Source organism: Eptesicus fuscus, chromosome 9, assembly GCF_027574615.1.
Source record: "Eptesicus fuscus isolate TK198812 chromosome 9, DD_ASM_mEF_20220401, whole genome shotgun sequence".
Classification (NCBI taxonomy): Eukaryota; Metazoa; Chordata; class Mammalia; order Chiroptera; family Vespertilionidae; genus Eptesicus; species Eptesicus fuscus.
Window position 1 is genome coordinate 28,685,110 of NC_072481.1, and position 26,412 is coordinate 28,711,521.

General features: G+C 52.0%; 2 protein-coding genes across 5 annotated transcripts in view; both read right to left on the reverse strand.

The window, feature by feature from the left end:
- Positions 1 to 5,381: 5,381 nt before the first annotated feature.
- On the reverse strand, positions 5,382 to 8,588 carry TMEM125 (transmembrane protein 125). 3 transcript variants are annotated; one of them, XM_054720817.1, is made up of 3 exons: positions 8,574 to 8,588; positions 6,998 to 7,148; positions 5,382 to 6,768 (listed from the first exon to the last, which is right to left on the reverse strand). In XM_054720817.1, exon 3 carries the CDS (start codon positions 6,622 to 6,624, stop codon positions 5,965 to 5,967), a length of 660 nt encoding a protein of 219 aa, XP_054576792.1. In that variant the 5' UTR covers positions 6,625 to 6,768; positions 6,998 to 7,148; positions 8,574 to 8,588; the 3' UTR covers positions 5,382 to 5,964. The 3 variants fall into 3 exon arrangements, with proteins under 3 accessions (XP_054576792.1, XP_028016031.1, XP_054576791.1); XM_028160230.2 differs by lacking the exon at positions 8,574 to 8,588 and adding an exon at positions 8,495 to 8,567; XM_054720816.1 differs by lacking the exon at positions 8,574 to 8,588 and adding an exon at positions 7,390 to 7,511.
- Positions 8,589 to 13,896: 5,308 nt separating this feature from the next.
- CFAP57 (cilia and flagella associated protein 57) overlaps positions 13,897 to 26,412 on the reverse strand; it is a 57,383-nt gene continuing 44,867 nt past the window's right edge. For both annotated transcript variants that reach the window (XM_054720811.1, XM_008151264.3), the window contains exons 21-22: positions 22,228 to 22,360; positions 13,897 to 14,282 (exon numbers count right to left, since the gene is read on the reverse strand). In XM_054720811.1, the coding sequence (XP_054576786.1) occupies positions 14,053 to 14,282; positions 22,228 to 22,360 (363 nt within the window). In that variant the 3' untranslated portion in view covers positions 13,897 to 14,052. The remainder of the gene's footprint in view (positions 14,283 to 22,227; positions 22,361 to 26,412) is intronic.

The window sequence follows — 26,412 nt, forward strand, 5'->3', positions numbered from 1 at the left end:
GTGCGCTAATTTCTTCTCAGTAAAGTGGGGATTATATAGTACTTGCCACACCAAGTTAGAAGGATTAAATGAGTTATATAAGTAAAGTGGAACTGAGCCGGCCTGTACAAGTGTTAGCCATTTGCCTGTGGGCTCCCTCAGGGCAATCAGTCCTCACAATGGGTCCTCCCACAACCAGGCTTAATCCTAAGGGAGGAGCTTGTCAAGCCCCCTTTCTCCTCACTCTCTGGGCTGGGGTTTGAGCTTCCCTGTTTCCCAGAACTCAGCTCAGATCTGGTCAGGACGGAAGGACTTGAGTCTCTGATGCTATAGAATAACAACAACGATAGTGCCGATGTCCTAGTGCTTCTTACAACAGTCCTGCTGGGAAGGCACCCCCCATTTTATACACTGAGAAGTTGCGGCTCAAACAACAGAACTGTAACTTGCTTCTTTGCTCAGCAATAATGCCATTATCTCAGTCTGAAGTAATGATCACAGACCCAGAGAAGGAACCTCTTGCGTTCATCCTGCCAGGGCTGGCACCCCTCCTGCTCCCTGAGTGAGTGGGGCTGAGAAGTGTCTGGGGACAAGCTCCTGGTTTGGGAGAGCTGGCTGTGAGGGTAGAAGTGGTCTGTTCCATCCCTGGGGCCCTTCCAGTCCCTGGGGCTGACTTCCATGGCTATGCCCAGGGGAGTCTCCCAGGTCCTGAGGACAGTCAGGAAGGCGGCCCTGTCTGGTGCAGAGCATGTGTCAGTCCCCTGCAGCCTGGAGGAAGCTCCTTTGGGGAGATCTGAGTGACCCCAGAAGGCCCGAGGTCTCATGTAGGATGTGCTTGGATATGATATAAGCTCCACCTGGACTGGAACAGATTTGGAAATTTCTGGAGCATATTCTTCCAGTATCCAGGCACCCAGGTGACACGGCTGAGGACCTAGAGTTTGACTCTTGAGCTCAGAAGGAACACGTGGCAAGTCCTCTCTCTCCACCTCACCTGCCACCCCGTGGGAGCCTCTAGCTTCACACCACTGTCCTCTGTCTCCGTCGGCCCCTTCTTGTCTTTTCACTCAATGCCAGTGTAGATTTCAGGGTCTATTCTGTCAGCCTCTCTCGACAGTCTCCTCTACTTACATGCCCCATTGTCCCAGCATTGCACACTCCAGGTGACCTCCAGCCTAGGACCTGGATCCTGGCCTCTGAGTGCTGTGGGGTAAGGCCCACCATCGTCCCGGCTGTGGTCTCTGTTAAGGCTGGGCCTCCAGCCTCTCAAGGGCTCTCACAGCTTCTGGGAATCGTGCTGTTTTTTGGTCCCATCCCTCTCGCACCCTCCACAGCAGCTCCTGAAAATGGCCTGTGCCTCATGGATACAATAGTTATTGGTCAGGGCCCCCTTCAATTTCCTGCTACAAAACCCACACCTGTAACCTGTGTCCATTCTTCTCTCTCATCAAAATGGCTTTATAAGCCCAATCCTCCCCTTGTGTCCTGGACCTACCCTCCCCGCCTCCTGTTTAGGGACTCCAAGAGCAGCTTCTTCTCTACCTGTAGCTTAAACCTCTTTCTATCGACCTTAACCCATCACGTCTCCCATCCTCCAATCAGTCACAAGGACCTGTCAGTCAGCTCTGAATCCGTTCTGTTTTGGAATCCGTTCTGTTTTGTTCTGTCCCTCGTCATCTTGCATCTGGACGATGGCATTAATCAGCCAACCCATTTCCTTGCCTCCATTTCGGCCCCTTCCCATGAAGTTTCTGTGTTGCAGGCAGGATGATGGTCCTAAAACACATTCTGACCAGGCCATTCCTCTGCTTACAGCCCTTCACTGGCTTGCTCTTGGCCTTGAGAAACTGCCACATGCTAGGGAGCTGCTGAAGCCTGGAACTGGCTGAGGGCCCCTCCTTAGCACCCCCCTCGCCTCTTCCCAGCTACTACTCCATGTTTCAGCCATAAAATATTTTTATTGATTTCAGAGAGGGAGAGATAGAAATATTAATGATAAGAATCATTGATTGGCTGCCTCCTACGTGCCCCCTACTGGGGGCTGAGCCTGCAATCGGGCATGTGCCTTAATGAGGAATCAAACAGTGACCTGGTTCATAACTTGATGCTCAACCACGGAGCCACACCGGCCAGGCCCTTTGTAGTTCCTTGAAGGAGCCATGTTCCTTTGTCCCTAGATCCTTCTGCTATTTCTTCTTTCTGGGGCACTCTTCCCACCCCTTAAGGCCAGCAGAGACATCACTTCTGGGGCTGTCTGGCCATTTCTTCTTATTCTTTTCTTGGAGAGCTAACCCTGGTTCCACACTGCAGCCAGCGAGTCCCAAATCCTATTCTCACTCCCCTGATTAAATTTGTCCTGTGTTTCTCTGAGTCCTGAGGACAAAGTCCAAATTCCTCAGCTGGGCTGCCAAGGTCATTGCCCGGACAGGAGTAAGGAGGAGGGATTTGGTGGGAGCAATGTGAAAGCTTCCTTCCATAGGACTCTCAGTCTCATGAGGTGGAAGGTCAAGCCACCTGCGGAGAGTGATGTCAGGTGACGCTAGGATGTGAAGGGAATGGAGGTAACTTGAGGGTCCCTGTGGGAACAGCTGACGAAGGAAACACTGTAACCGATGAGCTACGTTGCGGACCCAGCCGAGACTGGTGATGAGGAATTCATGGTGACACCTGCTGCCTGGCTGTGCGATTTCTCTAATAACCACTCACTGAGAGGCAGCAGGTGCAGTGAAGGCCAGTGTGTGGATTCGTCCATGGAGGTGGTTTCCTGGGAGGCCAAAGGGGCAAGTGGCTAAGGAGTTGAGGACTCTGTCGAGGAGTGGGTGAAATGATGGGCCGAAGGATCATCACCAGAAGGGGGATAAAGGCAGGAGGGGGGGGGTAAGAGAGGAAGGGGCAGCTTTATATTTATTTTTTGTTAATCCTCACCTGAGGACATTCTTCCATTGAATTTTAGAGAGAGTGGAAGAAAGGGAGAGAGGCAGCAACACCAATATGAGAGGGACACATTGATTAGTTGCCTCCAGCACCCGCCCCAACCTGGGGCCGGGAATTGAGCCTGCATCGAACCTGGGACCCTTCGGTCTGTGGGCTGACACTCTACCCACTGAGCCAAACCTGCTAGGGCTGGAAGGGGAAGCTTTAGAGAGACAGCAGAGGGGCCGGTGGCCAGCTGGTTGTAATGTGGACCGAGATGGGGTTTTGTGAAGTGCTTTGAGCAAACAGGCTGGAGGCGGGAGGTTGTGGGTGGGCTTAAGTGATTGAGGAAGCGGTAGCATTTCTGCCCTGCCTGTGCCTTGACCCAGCTCTTACCCTCCCAACTCCTGTTCCAGATGGGTGTGCAGATGTCTACTCCCACTGCTCTCTGAAGTAGGCCATCTGGGGGCACAAACTATATTCTTCATGCAGCCTCCTTTCCAGGAGAGCCTGGCACGGGCCTTGCCTGGAGTAGCTGCTCATCCAGACATCTGTGCCATGTAACCCTCCCCCTCCCCATTTTCTGGGCCTCTGTTTTCTGTTTTCCTTTAGTTTTTTAAAAGAAATATTATGGAAGAGTCTGACCCAGTCGCGCCCAAAAAGAAACATGATTCCTCCCCATGTTACAGGATGGAGAGGTGTTCTGTGGTCCTCGAATGGCCCAGGAGTTGGTGATAATACTAGCTCCCTCCAGGAAGAGCCAGAATGTCTTGGGCAGGCAGTGTGGGGCCTCAGGAGAGTCAGGGCCAATAGTGGACAGCAGCCTAACTTCCCTACCCTTCGCAATGATAGTTGGGTCTCTCCCTGATCCTTGCACACACATTGCCATCCAACAAAGCACCTATTATGTGTCAGGCCCATGCTGGGAACTAGGGACACACAGGTGAGAAGACCCAAACCCTGCCAGGAGGAGTTTACCACCCAATTAAGGAGACAGGTGCACAGAGAAAGAATTGCAGACTGGTATCTACAATTGAGTGTTTGAGGCTAGAAAAGGGGCAATTCTCTAGTTTAGGGGAGAGGGTCAGGGAAGACTCCCAGAGAATGTGGTGCCCTAGAGAACTGAGTCTTGGAGAAGGACATGAAGGCAAGGAAAGAACACACAGAGGCCGGGAGAAGGGAGAGAACACGGTGAGGTCCAGCAGCAGTCGAGCATTCTGGCTCACGGGGTGATTCGAGAGGGGAGAGACCAAATCGGCTGAAGTCTGCACGTTCGCCTGCAAGAGGTGGGGCCACCGAAGGATCTCAAGGTAATTTGCGTTTTTGTTTTAACACAGTCACTGGGGCTCCACATGTACATGGTGGAGCTGGGGAGGGGAAGTCGCATTTAAGAGGAGAAAAGAACAAAAGTAGGGAGAACAGTAGGGAGGCTGCTGCACAAATAGGCCGAGACGAAGAGCACTGTCCGGGAGGTGAGTGTAGAGGTCTGAGTATCACAAGAACATCTACAAAGGAAGTCTGCAGGAGCTGCTGTGTGTGCTGGACACAGGGCGAGGGAGAGCGAGGGTGCTGTCTGGGCCGGCTGAGGGTGCTAACCTGGACGCTGGGTGAATGGTGAGATGGAGGGGCTAGTTTAAGAGCGAGAAGAGGGGTCCCACGTTGAATATATGGAGGGTCCGAGGTGCCTTTGGGATACCTGGTGCTCCCGGACACGCCCTATTCCTTCTGCTCCCGCGGCTCTCTCCCTGAGTTGGAACACCCTTGCCCTCATCCAGCAGCTCGGTGTTGTCTCCAGGAGACGGCCTTGATGCAGTGTTCTCTGGTGGGAGCCCTTGCAGGTCTACACTGAACACGTCTGGTCCCGACCTCTCTGCTCGCTGAGGTGCTGCCTGTAACCTGCACCTTGCGAAGCAGGAAGTGATGAAACGCTCTTCTGGTGAAACTTTGCCCTGGGCACCCAGGAAGTGTTCCTGCACCGGAGAAGGGGAGATCCCTTCCAGGGTGGACCTCAAGCAGGAAGTGACTCTTACCACCCGAGGGAGTTTCAAACAGCCCTCCTGTGCCCAGGAGCCCAGAGTCAGGCCAGCCAGTGCCGCGAGGACACGGACCAGGACCAGGACCAGGGTGTTCCGGTTGCAGGGGCGGGTAGGGAGCTGCTGCCTCCCGCGTCACCAGCTGACAAAACCCCAAACCTGAGGCTTCCTCGTGAGCCAGCACATGAGCTAATGGCAAGGACCCCCCTGCCCTCTCTGGGACCAGAAACCCACCATCTTCCCGAAGCCAAGCCCCCCTCAACCCCCATCTCCCCTCAGCTTCATAGCAGCTAAGAGGAGGAACCCCAGGCTTTACTGAGGACACCTCCAAGATGCTTTTGGCGCAGAATAGGCAAGAGTGTTCACTTCGGATGGGGTGGGGGGTGGGGTGGTGAGAAAGGGAAAGGAAGGTCTCTAGGTGAGATGGGGATGTAAAGACAGTAACAGTAATAGCAGCCACCACTTTTAATGCACACCTGTAATGTTCCCAGTCCTTCCATACTCGATCCTCAGCATTGATGACCCCAACCATGACTCTCAAAAACTGAGGCGCAGAGAGGCTGAGTCACTTGCCCAGGTTCCCCAGCTGGGAACTGGTAGAGGGGGATTCCAACGCAGGCCTGTCACGCTCCGGAGCCCACTGCGCCACCAGTGACTCTCCTCAATGAAGGCTTGCTGGTGTGGTCTCTGGGGTGGGCAACAGTCACTCCTGGGGAAGCCCCTGACGAGTGCTAGAGGGCAGGATTGGCTCGAGGGGTGCTGGGAATAGGAGCGAGCTGAGAATCTCCAGGGGCCCCAGATACTTGTCTGCTGGAGACCCCGGATGCAGACAGGCAGCCGCTGACCGTTCCGTGGACACAACACCCAGTTCCAAGAAGACACACACTCACCTCCCGTAGAAGGGCTGGACAGTGCTGGGGACGTGCACACACACAGTCACACACACTCACACTCACACACACACTCACACTCACACTCACACTCACACGCCAGCACAGGTCCACGAGGCTGAGGCAGCTGTGGCAAGGGCCCGGCTTGGTCAGATGAGGCTGGCGATGCTGGATGTGGTCTCGTGACGCTGGCCAGCGGAGAGCCGCCCTGAGATGCTGAAGATGCTGCCGCTGCCGCTGCGGTCACTGCGGGCGGAGGGGGCAGCTGCGCGGAGGGGAGGGCAGTGTCCACTCACGCCCACCTGATACAGCAGCAAGCCCAGGAGCAAGAGTGAGCCGGAGGCAGCCAGGGCGATGCCCACAGACAGCATGACGGTCAGCGGCCGGGCGGGGGCTGGGGCGGCGGCCAGCCCGGCCAGCGTCAGGCCGGTGACCAGCAGCACCAGGCCACTGAGCAGCACCACGAGGGCGTCGGCACCGCCACCGCTGCGCAGCAGGGCCACATGTTGGGGCTGGCGTATGCAGTTCATGTCCTGCACGGCTGAGCTCATCAGCTGCTTAACCAGAACCAACAGGGCCAGCAGGCAGAGCACGGTGCCCACTGCCAGCCGCCACTCGCCCGAGCGACTGCTGGTGGAGGCGAGCAGTGCCACGCCGCCGGCCCCGCAGCCAGCCACGAGGCCCACTGCCATGGCAAAGCAGAGTGCCGAGCGCCGCGGCTCCTGGGACCACCATAACTCCACCTGCTCCGCCAGCACATCTGGGGGCAGCGCCCGGCCCCGCGGGGCAGGAGCCTCTCCTTCCGACATGGCCGGGTCTGGCGGGAGTCAGGGCAGAGGGCAGCACCAGCGGTCAGAGGGTGCAGATCATGGCCTGGAGCCCCCGCCACCTGCTTGGCAGCTGGGAGCCCGAAGTCCTGTTCCTCTCGCAGTCCAGGGCAAAGTCACCATCGTCTGTGAGGGAGAATCACTGTTGTTACCTCCCCAGCCCACCTGCCCCCCATGGTCTCTCCTGGGGGCTGTGGGGATGATCCCTGAGAATCCTCCCAGGTCCCCTGAAATACTCCCCAAGAAAGCCCCCTCCCCAGCACTGCTGCTTGGGAATGCCTCCCCAATGACCCCAGGAGAGTTTCCCCATAGAAAGCACCCCCACCCCTCCGGGGAACCCCCTTCCCCAGCTGACCTCTCTGGCTCTCTCAGTTGCCTGTCCCATCCCAGCTGGCCGAGGGAGCTGGTGCCATGGTGGATGGTGGACGGTGGCCGATGACGAAGAGCCAGAGATAAAGCCTCATTCAGGATCCGACTCACATGGCTTCAGCTGTCACCACTGACTCCTGGGGGGAGGGTGACGGGACGGGAGGGGGGGGGTGACTTAACCCTTCTGGAACCAGCAGCCTGACCCTGAATATTCTCTCTTAGGGCTGTGGTTCCTTCTCTGCACGTTAGGATCTAATCCCTAACACCCTCCTTCCCCTAACATCCCATCCAACCTCCCAGCCATGGCCCTCAAATCCCAGTCTCCCTCCTGGGCTCCCGACCCATAAGCCAACTGTCACCTTGATGTCCCATAGTCACCTCTGATGCAACAGGTCCAACCCGAGCTCGTCATCTTACCCAAACCTGCTCCTCCTCTTCTGTTCGTTCCTCACGTATGCACGTCCCAGGGAGGCCACCTCTAGACATTTCTCCATCCCAGTCCCTGCCCTCATCCCCTCTGCTTCCCGACGCTTCAACACCCCACCTCCTCACGGGTCTTCCTGTCCCCCAGCTCTTCACCCCCCGGCCCCCCCCCCCCCCCGCCCACCCCATCCTCCTCCTCCAAGATTTTTCTAAAGTTGTGCAAAGGGAAAGAAGGGCTCTGGACCTGAACCCCAGCTGCAGTCCTTACAGCAGGGGAACTCGGGGAGGGACCTCAGAGTGGTTCCTCATTTACTCATTTAACTTGTCCCGAAGACACCAGGCAGCAGGACTGGGCAAAATGGAGCAGCCGGGGTCCCTGCCCTCAAGGAGCTTCGGTTACAGCAGGTTCGCGCCATAAATGCTGGGTGTGGATTAGTCAGAAAAGGGGTTTGGGGGAGGGTCAGGGAAGCTCCCTTGCGTTCACCTCTTAGAGCCCCAGGCTCCGTATCTTAAAATCGAGGACAAAACATTTATCTTGAGGGGTGGGGGCGAGTCATTTGATATCTCCATTTACAGAATTTCAGCGGGAATTCTGGGGCCTGCACAGATGCCCAGAGCATGCTTTTTGAATAAAAGAACACAACGTTCGTTCTCTCCTCCAGTTCAGGATGGGACTCCTGCTATATACTTAGGACCCAGGCCCTGGGTCACTTCCGGAATGTGACTATGAGGCTGTACATGGGTTACGCCCCACGTGAGGCATCACCAGTCCTCCACAACCCCTCCGCAGGGCAACCCGGCAACCGGGTAGGAGGGGCAGGTGCGAATGCCCCTAAGGGAGATGGAGAAGGGGCCGTGGGCGGGGCGCTGGGGTCAGTGCCACATTCCCCAGGGCGGTGACTTCACTGGTCAGAAAGTGCTTGCACAAGCGTGCTGGGACAGTGGGGCCAGGCTGGGGGTGAGGTGGAGGCTCTCAGGTGACGAGCCAGTGGGAGAAGATGGAGGCGGCCGGCGGGGGGCGGGGGGGGGGGGGGAGTAAGGGGGGCCCAGGGACACTCACGAGAAGCCTGGGAGTGCTGGATCCAATCCGAGCCCGGCAGGTGGAGCGTCCCAGCTCCGTTTCCGGGGGAGGTGCTCACCTGCCTAACCTGCACCCTGGTGAGCCCTGGCAGGGGGGTGGGGAGGGGAGGGAGATCAACAACAGGTGTTTCCTAGTCCGGGCTTGAGCTGATTGGCTGACGTGGCACTCCTTCTCCAGCGGAGGCATTCCTGGGAAGGGAGGGGCTTCTGTCAGCTGCTGTTAGGGCTCCGGCAGAATTCCCAGACCTGGGCAGCAGGAGAAATGTCTCTGCCCCAGCGCCTGGGCCCGAACCCATCCCCCCCAGCTCCAACCCCATCCTAGATTTAGCCCCAGCTGCAGTTTCAAACCCTAACTAGAACTCCTAGCTCCAAACCCCAGATCTTACCCCACATCTTAGCCCCAACCCGGAACCTTGAAACCCAATCCCAACCCCCAGCCTCATTTCCAAAGCTAATTCCTGTCCCAGCTCCCAACCCAACCCTGAATCGGGCTTGGAACCTCAGCTCAAATTCCTCACCTGACCCCAGCTCCAAATCCTGGAATGAGGTCCTGGACCCCACTCTCACCGCAGTGCCGGCTTTGCCTCCTGTTCCTGAACCCAGCCCCCAAATCCCAAATCCGGACTCAGACTGAGCCTCAGCGCCCCCCGCCCCCCCCCCCCCCAGCCCCCAGCTGGTCCCTAAGCCCCAGTCCCTCCATCCCTTGGCACTTTCCCTGGGCCGAGGCCCCCACAAGCCCCCTGCTCATTCTCCTTCAAAACTCCATCCAGTGCCTGACTATGGCAGGTCTGCCTGCCCCCACCACCCTTCCTACCCCCCTAACCGCCCCCCCCCCCCGTGGCTCCCACTGGGGGGCAGGAGGAGGCAGGATTTGAGCACAGGAAGGAGGGGTAAAGGCACTCCTGTGGGAAACAGGAGCTCCCTTGCTTAAAACACTTGCAGAACAAACCTCCAGATAAATGCCACACTCCTTCACTGGGCTCACAAGCCCCTGCCATACACACCAGGCCAGCTAATTGCCACGGGTCCCTGCCCTCCAGCCAGAATGCATGTAGTTCAGTTCAGCATGCTCTGCCCTTCCGGTTAGTTCTTGAACCCAGAGTTCCCTCTGCCTGGGATATTTGCCACGCCCAGCCTCAGTCAGGCCAACAGGACTTCTTTAACTGAGATGTTACCTCCTCCAGGAAGCCCTCCGTGACTTCAAGTCTGGTGGAGGTGCCCCTTTGGAGCACCTATGGTCCCTGTGCTTCCTCCACAACTGCTGACATCGCATGCGCTGTAATGTTCCTTATTTACTTACCTGTTAGCCCCCACTAGACATGTGGTCCCCAAAGGGTACAAGTTTATGCCTATTTTGCTAACCATCGTGGCCTCAGCAGCCAGCACTGTGCTCGGCACATGGGCAGTAGTCAGTAAATGTTTGCTGAATGAACAGAAGTGTGAACTGACAGGGTTTTGAGCAGGGAGCATGTGAGCTGAAGGGCAAAAATGAGCTGCACTGGGCCTTGAATGCCACGGGGAGGTACTGGGTCTCGTCTGAGGTACCGATGGAGGGTCCTGAAGTATAAGTGGACATGGTCAGGGCTCTGCTTCTAACAGGTGAGCCTGGCACCACACACCACATGTGCTCTGGGTGGGCTAAGGCGGGTGCTGGTTGGAGCTGGTTGGAGGCCGTCACCCGTCCCCTGGATTGAGATCCATGAAATGAACGCCTCTTGCGCTCTCTCCTCCTGATGTGTTTGAAGGAGACAAGAAACCAAAACCGAAGTTACCTTTCCACCAGCAGCTCGCAAAGTGCTTATGCTTGACCTGTCCATGCTTCTCTTCGCTTTGTGCTGTGGAGACGATTGGGGGTCAGTCCCAACTCGAGAGCAGTGCTGTCCAGTAGGAACATAACATGGGCCGCGTATGGAATTCAAGGTTCCAGTAGCCACGTTAAAAAGGTGAAAAGAAATCGACGCTACTACATTAAACTTGTTATTTAACCCCTAAATATTTTCACTGTAATATGCAAATGATTAAATGAGCTATTTCAGCCTTTCATTTTGTATGAATTGTTGAAAATGAGTTGTGGACCTTAGACTAGCCCCGTTTCAAGCGCTCCATCGCCACACGTGGCTTGCGGCTCCCTTACTGGACGGTGCAGCTCTGGGCGGTTCTGTCCCTGGGAAAGGTTAGGGTAGGCTGCCTAGTGCGGGGCACGGTCTGGGGGCGGGGGGACCACGGTCTGGGGGCGGGGGGACCACGTGGTTTGCCATTTTGCAAAGCGTTATAAAGGTGTCCCCTTCCCTGGGAGGAGCAGGGGGCCTGGCAGGCTTGCTGGCTGTGTATTCCCCTTGCACATGTCTGACATCTATGAGTATTTATCTTCCTGGTCCCAAGGAGGGGCCAATCCCGGGCAGACCCACGGTCCAGCTGTCCCAGGTAGAGCTGGGCAGGGAACTTGTGAAAATTCCCCTCCCTTTCCCCAGTCCTGGTCCCGACATGTCTTCTCTCTTACCTCTCACTCCAAATCCAGAGCAGTGAGTGCCAGGGGGGTCCTACCTGGACACACCGACATTCCCATGCTCACCAGGGTCCCTCAGGTACTACTTGGGAGCAGCTGGCTGGTAATGGCTGCTCACACTCTATATGGGGAAAGATGGACACTGATGCCAGAACCTCCTATGGGGCAGGGTCTTCGGTGCTGGGAGAACAGGATGGCAGAGGAGGCTCAGCTGGGAACCCACATGGTGTGGCCAGAGCTGATGCTGACTCTAGAAGAAGGGCAGGAGAGCACATGGCGGTCTGGGGCCCAGGCAGAGGGCAGCCTCCAAAGGCACCCGCGGTCACCCCAGCATTGCACGAGTTCCCAGAGCTCCATGATGGACTGCAACCAGAAGAATGAGAGTGGAGTCCATATGCCAATGCCTGGCCACTGGAGTGGCCAGCAAGGTTCCTAAGGCTGCGGGAGGAGGGACTGCCAGGCCCACTCAGTGAGGCGTCAACTGGCTGAAGAGACCCCGTGAAGGAGGAGGTGGCACCGTGAGGTGAGAACCTGCCCCTGGGGTCAGCACAGGCCAATGGACGGAGGTCTCAGGTGCAGCAGCCACCCAATCAATGCCACCCAACAGGTGGATGTCGGAACACACAAGACAGAGCGTGGAGAGGTAAGCAAGGTTATTCCTCTGGCCCCAGCTTTGCTAGCAAGAAGCTGTGCTCACCCTGTGCAGCTGAGAAAACACCTTGCGGACGCGCTGGCCACAGGGCCAGGTTCTGTTGTGGCGGGCTCTCCTTGGCTGGGCTTTCTCCTCCACCTCCTCCTCCCCAGCTGGGCCACAGCCAGCCTCCGGCTTAGGTAAGCTTAGCTGGCAGGTGTCAGCGCCGTTTTCTTCTGGGCTGGACTCTCCAGATGTCACCCTCCTAATACCGCCAACACTTGGCCCAGTGCTCTGTTTGGACGCGTCTCCGGGGCAGGCTTACGATCATGGGATGGGGAGGCCACTGGGGAGATGGCCTGCAATCCTGGCTCCATCGTGTGACCCTGCGCTGGTGACTTCATTCCTCCTTGGTGTCGGTTTCCCCATCTGTAACCTAAGGCTCATCTTACAGGGGAAATGGGATATCTTGATTCTAAGGCATTTTTAAGTTGAAAAGTCTGTCATTTGAATGTTGCTACTTCATAGCCACAGCGAATTCATTTCCTTCTGGCCCTGAGAAGGGCCCGTTTCTTTGGCACGTTCCTTCTTACTGGGTCTTTCTCCCCCCCACCCCCCGCCCCCAGCCCCCCTTGCTTGGACAACTCCCTCTGGTCCTAAAGTCAGGATTCACTTCTCTGCGTCTCCACCGCCACCATGTTGGTTCCAGCAGTTGTCCTCTCCCATGTGGTCAGCCACCGTGTCCTCCTAACTGGTCCCCCTGCCTCCACTATTAGGGCCCTTAATCAGTGACCCACCCAGGTACCCAAGTGAACTTTAAAATCCGACAGAGCCTTGCCTCCGTGGAACGAGAGCCTAGAAGGAGAGGCAGCATCTACAACTGAACGGATCTGTCACAGAGGGTTATGAAAGGAAGCCATGTGGGAGTGTAATATAGGGGGGGGGGAGGGCAGAGTCAGGACAGTCCCCCGACATTTCAGTTATCATCTGAAGGATGAGTGGAAGTTCTCTGAGTGAGGTGTAGAAAGACCTGGAGGCAGGGAAGAACTTGGCCTTTTGGAGGAATTGGAAGGAGGCCAGTGTGTCAAGAGCCTGGGAGGTGGTGGGGAGGGACTCTCGGTGGCTCAGCACTGGCCTCTGTATGTGCCTTCACTGCCCTGCACCATCTGGCCCTGCTGACCTCCCCAAACTCATTTTGAGTCCGTTTCCTCTACAAAGGTCAAGGCAAGGTGCTGGCCGGGAATGGAGAAGTCCGACTCCCAGAAAGCCCGTCTGCCCAGCGTGGCTGTGGTCCTGGTGGGCGAATCTCTCAGGGTGCCTGAACGTTGTCCTGCTTCCTGGGCCTGGTCTGGAGGAGATAAGCTGGCCACTGTGGCAGGTGTGGGCTGGGTGGGGGTGTGGAACTGCGGAGAGAGAGAGTCCCGTGTACACTTTGCTTTACAGCCTCTGCCCTGTGCCTTCTTTCTGCTCTTCCCAGCCCTCAGGAGAGACTTGCCAAGTGTGACAGCCATGCCTCGGCGCTCACTGGGGAAACTAACCCGAGAGCAGTGCCCAGAGCAGATCGGGGAAGCTGGGGAGATGGCCTGGGGTCACAGGTTTAAGAGGCAGCAGGGACCAGCAGGGTATTAGAAGGGTGCCTGGCCTCCGCAGGTGGGAGGACAGGGCCGTCTGGGTATACTGCTTTGCTCTTTAGTGCATAAAAACGACCTTTTCTGGTATGTGTGGCTGGGTACCCAGGATGGGTCCCAGAGGAAGAGGTGTCCCCCAGAATTGCAGGGGGGGGGGTAGGACCTTGGGGAACAAGTCTAGAGTGGCATGGAGGTGAGAGAAATAAGAGTGGGGCTCTACTTCTAATTCTAACAACAGGGTCAGCAGATAAGGGACACTTGAGGGAACTTTGCCATGTTCTCTCTTTTACTCTGATCTTTACACAAACCCTCAGAAAGCCTCCTTAGGTTTCATAAAGGAGGACAGATGACGGAGGCTGTGTCGGGTCCTGTTCTGGCTGGCGGAGGAGAAAGCCAGGTCAGACACGCGGGCAGTGATACTTAAAGTGGGAGCAGGCAGCCCATCTGTGGGGCCCAGAGAACGTGGTGGCAGGAACCAGCTCCAAGTTCAGTGTGATTTCCACAGGGAGAGGTGGCTTTGGATGAGCTGGAGACACCCCCAGTCCTCAGAGTCCCCCCCCCTCCCTTTCCCTTCTTCTTTCCCCAGCTCCTTGGCTAAGCAAAGAGGTGGGCACAGCTGTGGGCAAACACCTTTATTCTGACCAAGTCTCCAATTCCCCAGGGCAGGAGAGAGGCTGGGGCGGTGAGTGCCGCAGGGACTGCAGCCCAGAGTCGGCCCGGGGGCAGATGCGCAGCTTCCCCTAGTGTGGCTGGAGGTGGCTCACCAGAGGGAGTCACTTGTTGGGCACCTCAGCGTCCACCTTGGCAAAAGAATGAAGCCTCGTTCCGAGGGAAGGAAGCCGAACTCCACCGATGGAGTGGAACCCTGGGACTTGCTCCTGTTCTTGGATCTGGTTTCTGAGGCGCTGGATTTCTAGGCGTTGCATTTCAATAATTCTCCCAGTTTCTTCTTGCTCATTCAGTCTCATGGTGGGAGTGACGCGGTGTGTGGCCTCACTGGGCCCTGTAAGGGACAGAGCAGGATGAATGCGGGCCTGTCATTGGACTGCAGCATATCCTCCCTTCCTCCCTCCCTGCCTCCTCCAAGTTTTATTGAGCACCTACTCAATCCCAGATGCTAGGGATCCAAGGTGGAGAAGTGAAGAGACACACCTGAGAGTGATAGCCAAATACTGACCTCAGCCCAGCACCTCTCCGGAGCCCCAGGCTGCTGGCCTTGAGGCCCCTCCCGTGCAGGCCGCTCATTCTCCCATTCCCCACCCCAATCAGGGTGGCGCTCTCCTGTTGACGTTGGTTGGCTTCTAAACCTCCAGTGCTCCTCCTCGGGTAAAACCCCTGCTCCTGGAGACAGACCCCTCTCTACCCCTCCTGGTGTGGCCACTCATTCATGTTTCTTGAGGACTTTCCCTTAACTCTCCCGTCCCCAGTCATCCTCAGATGCTGCCATCATCCTGGGCGACGCTGGTGTCCACCAGGGTCCAGGGCTCATCCATTACCTAGCCTCACAGGCTGGACCCTCAGCAGGAATGTTCTTGGCTTCCACGATGTGTCAGCACCCACTCCTGTAGTTTCCCCTCCCTTAGCACACACGAGGTCTCCATTCTCCCATCATGACCTCTCTTACTGCCTTGTGCTCAAGGCATCTGTTCTTTGACTGAGTTTGGACCTCTTCTTCCTGGACAACTCTATTTCTTACCTACCAAATGGGATCTTTTTACATCCACTCCCTTTTCTGTCCAGTTAGATCCATTTACAATAACATCAAAAAGAATAAAATACTTAGGAATAGACTTAACCAAGGAGGCAAAAGACATTTACATTGAAAAGTACTTTTTTTTAAAAAAAAAAAGGAAAGTACTTTCCTCTTACACTACAAAGCCACCGTAATCAAAACAGCCTGGTACTGGCATAAGAATAGACATATAGATCAATGGAACATAACAGAGAACCCAGAAATAGACCCAAGCCATTAAGTTCAATTAATATTTGACAAAGGAAGGCAAGAGCATATAATGGAGTCAAGAGAGTCTCTTCAATAAATGGTGTTGGGAAAATTGGACCGATATATGCAAACAACAACAACAACAAAACTAGACCACCAACTTATACCATATACAAGAATAAACCCAAAATGGATAAAAGACTTAAATGTACTAGTAAGTTGTGAAACCATAAAAGTCCTAGAAGAAACCATAGGCAGCAAAATCTCAGACATCTCTCATAGCATTATGTTTACAGATACATCTCCTAAGGCAAAGGAAATTAAGGAGAAAATGAACAAATGGGACTATATCAAAATAAAAAGCTCTGCACAGCAAAAGAAACCATCAACAAAAGGAAAAGAGAGTCCACTGTATGGGAGAACCTATTTGGCAATGATACATCTGATAAAGGGTTAATATCCAAAATATATAAGGAACTCATACAACTTAACAGAAGGAAGACAAACAATCCAATTAAAAAATGGGCAAAGGACCTAAATAGACACTTCTCCAAAGAAGATATACAGATGGCCAAGAGACATATGAAAAAATGCTCTAAGTCACTAATTATCAGAGAGATGCAAATCAAAACAACCATGAGGTACCATCTCACACCTGTCAGAATGGCTACCATCGACAAATCAACAAATGACAAGTGCTGGCGAGGATGTGGAGAAAAGGGAACCCTACTACACTGCTGGTGGGAATGCTGACTGGTGCAGCCACTGTGTAAAACACTATGGTGTTTCCTCAAAAAATTAAATATGGAACTGCCATTTGACCTAGTGATCCCACTTCTAGAAATATATCCTAAGAAACCCAAAGCACCAATCAGAAAGAATATATGCACCCCTATGTTCATAGCAGCACAATTTACAATGGCTAAGATCTGGAAACAGCCCAAGTGCCCATCAGGAGATGAGTGGATCAAAAAGCTGTGGTACATTTGCATCATGGAATACTATGCAGCAGTAAAAAAGAAGAATCTCTTACCCTTTGAGACAGAATGGAGGGACCTGGAGAGTATCATGCTAAGTGAAATAAGTCAGTCAGAGAAAGACAAGTATCACATGATCACACTCATGTGGAATCTACATAACAAAATAAACTGGTGAATGGAGTGGATCCAGAGACATGGAAGCATGGAACAGAGGCAGAATCTCAGAGGGAAGGTTGGGGAGATAAACAACCAAAGACCTTGTATGCATTTATGCATAACGCATGGACACAGAGAATAGGGTGTTGAAGGCCTGGGGTGAGGGGGCTGTGGCGGGGGCTGGAAGGGGTCAATGGGGGGGGAGGGGGAAAAGGGGACATATGTAATATTTTCACCAATAAAGATTTATTTAAAAAATAAATAAAAATAAAAGTTACAATGATAGAAGAACTGGGCTGGCAGTGAATTGTTTTTTAAAAATAGAAAAAGGAAAAAAAAAGTTATTTTTTTTAGTGTATAGAAATGCAACTGATTTTTGTGTGTTGATTTTGTATTTTGCAATTGGAATTTTTGATCCTTTGCATGAAATCTCCCCTTATTTTCTTTGGAAGGCTAACATTTAATGATGATGGCCCTATTGAAGGTCTATCATTTTTTTTCAATCCTTACCTGAGGATACTTTTTAATTGATTTTTAGAGAAAGTGGAAGAGAAAGGGAAAAACAGAACTATCATGTCAGAGAAGAAACACATCAATTGGTTGCCTCCTGCAAGGGCCTTGACCAGGGCCTGGGCCAGAGAGGAGCCTGCAACCAAGGTATATGCCCTTGACTGGAATCTAACCCAGGACCCTTAGGTCCGCAGGCCAATGCTCTATCCCTTGAGCCAAACCAACTAGGGATGGCGAGGGTCTATCTTTAACCATTCTATTAGATACTGGGCAGATCAAATAACTTTTTAAAATGTCCCTTTTGTTTTCAGGCCCACTTTACTTCCACTTCCAGAGATGTCAGCTTCTGCTAATTTCTGAGCCTTTTGAGGGTTCTGTGATTAGGTTTCCTCTAGTTTTCCCAAACCTGGCTTAGGAGTCAGGTTTCTTGTGCCTATGAAGTGGAGTTACCACTCATGTATCCATTTTCAGCTTTCCAATTTTTGTGTCTTTCTTTCTTTCTTTTGGGTTGTTTTTTTTTTAGATCTTATGGTTTACTTGTGCTATTTTAGTAGGTTTTCAATGAACCATCTTTAATTAGAAGTTCTAATGATATGGTTTTAGTAATTGAAAACAAGCAGGTGTATCTAGCAGACCTGTTAGTTAATTGTGTGAATAAAAACTTAATATGCTGCTGAAACTAAAATGGTGGTTTGGAGATGGCAACCTCTCCTGTTTGGAAAAAAAATTCTTAAAAGCCAACCAAACTCATCAATTCCTTAAACAACTTGAGGGTGTAAATTTTGAGTTAGCCTGTCTTGGCGGGCCCATGTTCAAAATCAGAGGTTTGACTTAGGCTGTACATGATCAAGGCAGGCAGTTGGTAATATATGTCTCCAACTGTTATCCTACCTTATAATAGACAAATATGCAAATTGACCGCACCTTTGCTATGCCCAAGCCACGCCCACCAACCAAGCCACGCCCACCAACCAATCAGGACGAGTATGCAAATTACCCCAACAAAGATGGTGGCTAATTTGCATATCAAAACAGCATAGAAAGAAGCCAAGATATGCTGAAGGGAGCAAAGCTGTGGAGAAGCAAGCAAGCCGGGGGGAGGAGAAGGGCAGAGCGGAGGCGGGGCCTGGGGAGAAGGAAGGAGAGCGGGGCGGGCTGGTGGGGAAGGCGGGCCGGGGGACAAGGGAGGAGTGGAGGCGGGGCGGGGTAGAGTGCAGCAGGAAACCCTATTGCAGGATTTTTCCTGCAACGGGAACGCTAGTCCTATCTAATAAAAGAGTAATATGCAAATTGACCATACCCCCACCACACCCACCACCAGCCAATCAGGAGTGAGTATGCAAATTAACCTAACCAAGATGGCTATGGCCACAGAGCGAGCAGGAGGCTTGGGTTTCCCCGGTAATGGAGGAAGTCAAGCTTTCCGCACACCCTGGCTGGCCTAGGCCTCCACTTAAGGCTACAAAGTTTCAATTATAGAAGATAAATAAATCCCAACAAAAATGGTGGCAGCCATGGAGCTGGAGAGAGCAGGAGGCTTGAGTTGCCCCTGGCGATGGAGGAAGCCAAGCTTTCTGCACACCCTGGCCGGCCTAGGCCTCCACTCAAGGCTACAAAGTTTCTTTCTTTTTTTTTTTAATTTCTTTATTGATTAAGGTATCACATATTTGTCCTCATCCCCCCATTCCCATCCCACCCCCCTCCCCACGCATGCCCCCACCCCCCTGTTGTCCTTAACCACTGGTTAGGCTCATATGCATGCACACAAGTCCTTTGGTTGATCTCTCCCCTTTACCCTCACCCTCCCCTGCTTTCCCTCTGAGGCCCGACAGTCTGATCCATGCCTCCTTGTTTCTGTGTCTGTTCTTGTTCATCAGTCTATGTTGTTCATTATTTCCCCTAGATGAGTGAGATCATGTGCTATTAGAAATACACTTATAAGAACCGAAAATGAGAAAAGCAATAATGGTTATGCTGACAGGCAAATGAATCAGTCTGTAGTGAGTTTCTTTCTGGGCCAACAGTTCTTTTGAGACCCAATTTCAATGTCAAGGCTACAAAGTTTCAATTATAGGAGATAAATAAATCCCAGATACCAGGGCCTACACTTGGGTCGCTGGGGGGCGTGGCCGACCTGCAAACCACCACAGGACCCTCGCCCAGGCCACCCCATGCCCCAAGGGAACCCCCACCCTGATCCGGGACACCCTTCAGGGCAAACCAGCTGGCCCCCACTTGTGCACCAGGCCTCTATCCTATCTAATAAAAGAGTAATATGCAAATTGACCATCACTCCAACACACAAGATGGCTGCCCCCATGTGGACACAAGATGGCCACCACAAGATGGCCAGCAGGGAAGGGCAGTTGAGAGGGACCAGGCCTGCAAAGGAGGGCAGTTGTGGGCGATCAGGCCAGCAGGGGAGGGCAGTTGGGAGGGACCAGGCCTGCAAGGGAGGGCAGTTGGGGGCGATCAAGCCTGCAGGGAAGGGCAGTTGGGGGGGGACCAGGCCTGCAGGGGAGGGCAGTTGGGGGGGACCAGGCCTGCAGGGGAGGGCAGTTAGGGGTAACCAGGCCTGCAGGGGAGGGCAGTTAGGGGCAAACAGGCTGGCAGGGGAGCAGTTAGGCATCAATCAGGCTGGCAGGGGAATGGTTAGGGGGTGATCAGGCTGGCAGGCAGAAGCAGTTAGGGGCAATCAGGAAGGCAGGCAGGCGAGCACTTGGGAGCTAGCAGTCCTGGATCGGACTAAAGTGTCCTCCTGTATCAGGTCACATCCACCTGTGAGGACCTACCACATTCAAATATACGCAGGTCCAAAATCCTTAGAGTTAGCCACAGTGTCAGAATCTTTCAGATCTTAGAGCAGTGATTTTCAACCTTTTTTCATCTCGTGGCATGCAGAAACTACTAAAATTCTTTGGCCCATCAAAAATATATACTAGTATTTTTTGCTGATCTGACAAAAAATAGGTATAATGTTGATTTGTTCACATTAGACAGCTATTTTTGTTGGCTCTTGTCATTTCTTTTATTTGACAATCTAAGGGAAAAGAGGCCCCAGGGGAGGGCAGTTAGGGGCAAACAGGCTGGCAGGGGAGCAGTTAGGCATAAATCAGGCTGGCAGGGGAGTGGTTAGGGGGTGATCAGGCCTAAATGAGCAGTCGGACATCCCTCGAGGGGTCCCAGATTGGAGAGAGTGCAGGCTGGGCTGAGGGACACCCCCCCCCCCCCGCCACCATGCATGAATTTCATGCACGGGGCCTCTAGTGAACTATAAATATTTCCCATGAGAAAACTACATTACATGAGTGCCATGATGTTTGTTTTATTTAAAAATAATCCATGGTGGGTGTGGGGGCAATTACTGTGGGGTAGGGACACTGATGAAGCAAGAGTGACAGAAATTGATGCTTGTTGAAGTTGGGGGATGGATTCATTAGACTTTTCTCTCAATTTCTGAATATGTCTGAAAATTTCCATGATTGTAATAAGAATACCATAGATAGATATATCATACCTCATCCTGAGGATGTCTCAATGAATTATTTGCTAGGACTCTCAGGCATATTCATTTTTAAAAAATATTTTATTGATTTTTTACAGAGAGGAAGGGAGAGGGATAGAGAGCTAGAAACATTGATGAGAGAGAAACATCGATCACCTGCCTCCTGCACCCACGCCCCCCCCCCCCGCCCCCCCGCACTGGGGATGTGCCCGCAACCAAGGTACATGCCCCTGACTGGAATCGAACCTGGGAACCTTGAGTCCACAGGCCAACACTCTATCCACTGAGCCAAACCAGTCAGTGAAATGCATTTTAAAATTATGAAGTTTAGTGTAAATATACAACTGTTTCACAAAAGAAACACTACTCTACGCCATGCCGGAGGCTTCTGAAAGGCCTGGTGCACTAGCAGACAGACACCCAGCTCCCCCATGATCAAAAGCAGGGAGCTGTGTGTCCGCTCTGGCACCAGCAGACCCCCTGCCATCAAAAGCGGGGAGCAGGCTGCTAGCAGTGTCCACGGAGCATGCTAGGCTTTGCGGGGCAGTGGATATGGCCTGGATGGCAGGTTAGGCCTAGGGGACCCTACACGTGCATGATTTAATCATGCACTGGGCCTCTAGTCTTATATAACCTCAGTACATGAGACAACTCATATTTGAAAGACCCAGTCCTCAGCAATGGGCTGTTTTGTCAAGGTTTCTAAGCTTTATTCCTGAATGTAAATCACCAGAACACAATATACTTGAACCACGTTGGCTTACTTTTCCACAGAAATGCCTTACCCTCTTGGTTTTTATTGACTGTCCAGGTAAGAAAGAAATGGACACCTGAAGAATGTTTTTTTAATTGTCTGAAAACCTACAATTATAGACTATCAATTATATTATTCAACACCCCTTTCATAAGCATCCATGTGATAAGCTTTTCATGCAATTTAGTGCCAGGGAAAGGTTTTTTTCTCCAGAAAAAGAAAATTCCTTTATCCATAAATGAAAACTATATAAATAATCATATTTCTTTGTTTCCTTTTTTGCCTTGGTTGTCAGAAATTCAGAGGAACTTTAGGATATAAGTACAGTAATAACTCATTTATAATTTCTAATATCATTTCCCCCTCTCCCTTTAAATAGTCTCTGATTTTTTATGTGTTTTTAATTATACAGGTCTTCCATCCCTTATCCATAGTTCTAAGAGGCACAAAGCTCTAAAAATGAAATGCATTTTAAAATTATGAAGTGTAGTGTAAATATACAACTGTTTCACAAAAGAAACACTACTCTAGGGCTGCCATGTAATATACAGTATACAGTATGCTCTAAGACAATGATTTTCAACAGGTGTGCTCCAAGAATTTTTTAAAACATGCAATACCTGACTATTTAGTCAGGGCCACTGACCTCTTTTCCCTTAGATTGTCAAATAAAAGAAATGACAAGAGCCAACAAAATAGCTGTCTAGTATGAACAAATCAACATTATACCTATTTTTTGTCAGATCAGCAAAATATACTAGTATATATTTTTTGATGGGCCAAAGAATTTTAGTAGTTTCTGCATGCCACGAGATGAAAAAAGGTTGAAAATCGCTGCTCTAAGATCTGAAAGATTCTGACACTGTGGCTAACTCTAAGGATTTTGGACCTGCGTATATTTGAATGTGGGAGGTCCTCACAGACCCTTTAGAGAGCAGGTGTGTGGCATGAGAGGCTCCCAGAAGGCCATGGGGTGGATGTGACCTGATACAGGAGGACACTTAGGAGAGGCTACCTCGGAAGCCAAAAGGTGACCTGCCCATGGCTGCCATTGGTCTGTTTGTCCCAATGTCCATCTCCTTTAGCCACTGGGGACAGTACCTGTTTCTGGAGCCTCTTGTTGTTGGAATTTCTTGGTCGGTTTCAGAGCTGCTTCAAGGTCATAGACCTGGGAGCGGGTGAACTTCAGCTCCCTGCGGAGCTCATTAATCTCCTTGATGAGGGAGACATTTTCCTGCATAAAAGGAGGAAAAGAGAGTGAATATGGATGAGTGATCAGTGGGCGCAGGGCATTGCCCTGGCTAGGGGCCGAGGGTGTGGGGAATGGGTGGGGTTGGTCCTGAACCCAGATTAATTATCTGGTGCCTCTATTGGGGTATGAGTCTTCGTCCTAGCTCATGGCTCAGCCTCTTGAGGCATCAGCTAACTTACCTTCAGGTGGACTCTAGCAACATTAGATACAGACAGTACACACAATTTCCATCCATCCAGGCTCTTTCCAACACCAACAGTGACAACACTTTTCTAAGAACTTCATATGAATTTAATGCATTGAAGAAGCATAATAACCCTGTAAGTAGATTCTATTATAATCACAATTTTACAAAAGAGGCAATCGAGGCACAGAAAGGTTATGTAACTTGCTCCAATTACATAGATAGTAAGTGACTGTGTCAGGATTCTGAGCCTGACAGCCTGGCTCCAGAGTTACAAGCTCTTAAGTACTGTGCTATCCTTTATTCATTTTTTTCATTAACTGCTGAGCCTATGTTTATAGGGTATCTGCCATGTCCCTGAGATGTAGACAGAAAAAGACATGGTTTCTGCCCCCCACAGCATACTGTTTAGTTAGGAACCCAGAAAAGTATGTGGATAATTAACATTTGCAACATCCATCTGAAGTTCACTTCTCTTGTGTTTGATAATATCCATCCATCCATCCATCCATCCACCCACCCACCTGTCCATCCATGCATCACCCATCCCATATGTATGAGTACCAATTATGTGCCAGGCACTGCGCTGACCCTGAGGTATACAGAAAGTGAGACCTGGTTTTGAGGAGGTTAAGGTTTCGTGGGGGACCTGGCACAGTGCAATGCGTGGCTGCCCTGCTGAGATGCAGGAGTGGGGCACAAAGCACAGGTGCTTAGCTCTGCCTGAATGACCAGGGTGGATTCCTAGGAATAGGTCCGTGGGCTGAGGCTTGAAGGAGCTGCCAAGGAGAAGGTAAGGGGGTCCTAGACAACTGGAACAGCAGGAGAGAGGCACAGAAGTAGGACACGGCGGGTGGGCGACTAGCAGCAGTTCTGCATCCTGGAACACCCAGTGAGAGAGGGGAGTGGCAAGGAGTGAGGATGAAGGGCCTGCTGGGCGCCGGGTGGTGGGGGCTCTGCCCCTGGGAACACTCTTCCCTTCCCACACCTCAGATCACTGCCTTCCTTTTCTTACTCAGCACGAGGGCAGCCAGGGTGGCTCTGCGGAGGTGTCCCCTTCACCACAGGCCCAGAGAGACACTGGCCATGTTGCTCTGAGCCCACAGCCTCAAGTACTTGGCTTGTCTACAGCGGCACCTCCCATAGATCACGCAGAGGAATCACCTGAGGATCCTGTTAAATGCAGCTTCGGACTCGGTAGGTCTGGAGCTAGTTCTGAAAGTCTCCATTTCTAACGAGCTCCTGAGAGATGCTGCCGCCGGTCTGTGAGCCAGGCCATCAGTGGGTAGCAAGGCCTTGGAGGTCTGACTACCAAAACAGTCAATGCGGGCCAAACCTACATGGAGCGGACTTGTGCCGGGAACAAGCTGTGCTTCCACAGGGGACATTGTGAGTGTGGAGTCTGAGCCCAGAGAATGGGATGATCCCAAGCACTGTTCTCACTGAGTTCTGACAGCACGTCTGGGTTATGGGGACAGGCCCGCGGAGCCCAAGAGGAACACCCCATCATAGTCTTTCCCCCCAGAGCCTCTTTGTCTAAGCATGTCAAACATACCTTCCGATTTTCAGTGTATCACTTAATTTCAGTGTTCTTCTTCCCTCCCTCGTGGATGAGGTGCCCAGTCATTGCCAACCGCCTGTTCTCAGGCAAGGCCCTGTGCCTGTCTTTGTAGACAGTCAGCAGCTTTTCTCCATCTGATCTTTTACCCTTTTAACCCACCCAGGCCTGGGTGATGAATCGGCCACATTTCCTCCCAGATGCTCTCCAGTGAAAGTCTCTGCCAGCCCTCCCCGCCTCTCCCCATCAAACTTCTCTATGCTGACTTTGTATCATGACACGATCAATTAAATGTGTACTAGTATTTATGGGGTTCTAAGACCTTGGACTCTGCCTTGCCCCTAAGAGGTGCTCCATAAATATTTGTGGAATGGGTAGGCAAATGAATAACGAATGCAGTGGATACCAAGTTGAATAAGACGAGATTCTTACTAATGAGGAAATTATAAACCAGGGGTAAAGGTCAGGCAGGGGAGAGAAGACCGAGAGGAGGCTCGGGAGAGCTGCAGTGAGCTCATGGGCCACTCGCACACTCAGGGGCTCTCCTCTCCTCTCACTTGGTGTCGCTTGGCTTCACTCTCCTGCCTCATTCCACAGAGTAACAGTCATCAGAATAAAAATTAGAGGCTGAGGGTACCATTTCCCCAGTCCTCTCCATAAACTTCTGTAGTTACTTCTTCTTGGTCATCTCTATCCATTTGGTCACTGAACCCTGTGGATTCTGTGTCTGAACAGAATTTCGTGTCTATCCTTCCTGCTGTGATTCCTAACCAGCTTGCAGCATCTCTCCCCTCTGCTACTGTCATGCCCCCAAGTGGACCCTGCCCTAGTTTTCTCCCCCACTCCACCCTCCACAACCCTGTCACATGTCTGGGACTTCTGGCTCCTGATACCTTTAGGTGTGAATGCCTCTTTCTGACCCCACTATCAGCCTTGGGCACCTCCATGATGCTGGTCACCTAACGAACCTCCAGGACATGGCTCAGTCCTTATTAGAGTGTGACCGAGACCCATGCAGCCTGATTCCCCTGTTGTGTTCGTTCATTCATTCATTCATTCACTCACTCACTCATCCATTCATAAAAAATCACTTAAGAACGAGTTCCTGAAAGCCTACTATGCACTGGTCATGGTGCCAGACACAGGAGGTCCAGCTTGGATCCAATGCCAAGAGATGCCCTGAGAGTTTGAAGAGGGGTGCTCACCCCATGTGAGGAAGGCGCCATGGGGTGGCAGGGGACCGGGAAGAGTGTTTCAGGCCTGGAGTCAAGAGGGAGCAAGCAGGAGATGAGGCACGAAATACTTGATGAAAATAATAATAAGAGTAATATAATAAGAGTAATCATAATTTCAAGGGTTGATTTGGCTCCCTAAGGAGTACTTTCTGGGGTGGTTTGTGCTCCGAGGAGTCCAGAGGTCACACCGAAGTCAACTGTACAGGCAGGCATACCTCGGGGAGATAGTATGGGTTTGGTTCCAGACCCCCACAATAAGCGAATAACACAACCCAAATCGCATGAACTTCTTGGCTTCCCAGTGCATATGTTATTTTTACCCCACACTGTAGTCTGTTAAATGTGCAATAGCATTATGTCTAAATACAACGTATAGACCTTAAGTAAAAAATACTTTATTGCTCAAAAATGCTAACCTTCACCTGAACTATTGGAAAAAATGGCACCGATAGTGTTGCTTGATGCGGGGTTGCCACAACCCTCCAATTTGTAAAAAACACAGTGTCTGTGAGGCTCAATAAAGCACGGTATGCCTGTGTAAGCTTTGAGTGGCTTTCTGAATTTAAAACGTGGACACAACAGTTTGCCGAACCTTCTGTTCCTGATCCCTCCTCAGTCAGGATGGCCTACAAAAGCCCTCCAATTCTCCAGGTCCCCACTCAGCAACTCTGGCAGGGAAAAGCTGGCCCAGGCCCGTCAGGTGCCAAGTCACCAGGTATGTAAGAGAGACTGGCTGGGGATGCTAAAGTCTGTTTATACAAAAAACCTTCTACATAAAGGGGCTGTATCAAGCTGGCCAGGTTTGCCTTTTGTGGAGACTGTCGCCAGAGAGCCACAGATGGGAACAGACTGGCAGTTATAACACCCACGGTGGGCAGGGAAGGGAAAGAATGCCTATAGCACCCCCTACTGGCTTTTCCTGAGTTGACATCTTTAAGAATGTGTTGGGTGGAAAGAACAGGCGACTGATTGATTCTGTGAACGTAGAAGCCCTGCATTGGTGGCATTTTTCTGGAACCCACAGGTCTCGCCATCTGCCTCATTGCGCAAATGAGCC

Excerpts from the sequence above, each read along its gene's own strand:
- TMEM125 (XM_054720817.1), bottom strand. The coding sequence starts at position 6,624 with ATGTCGGAAGGAGAGGCTCCTGCCCCGCGGGGCCGGGCGCTGCCCCCA.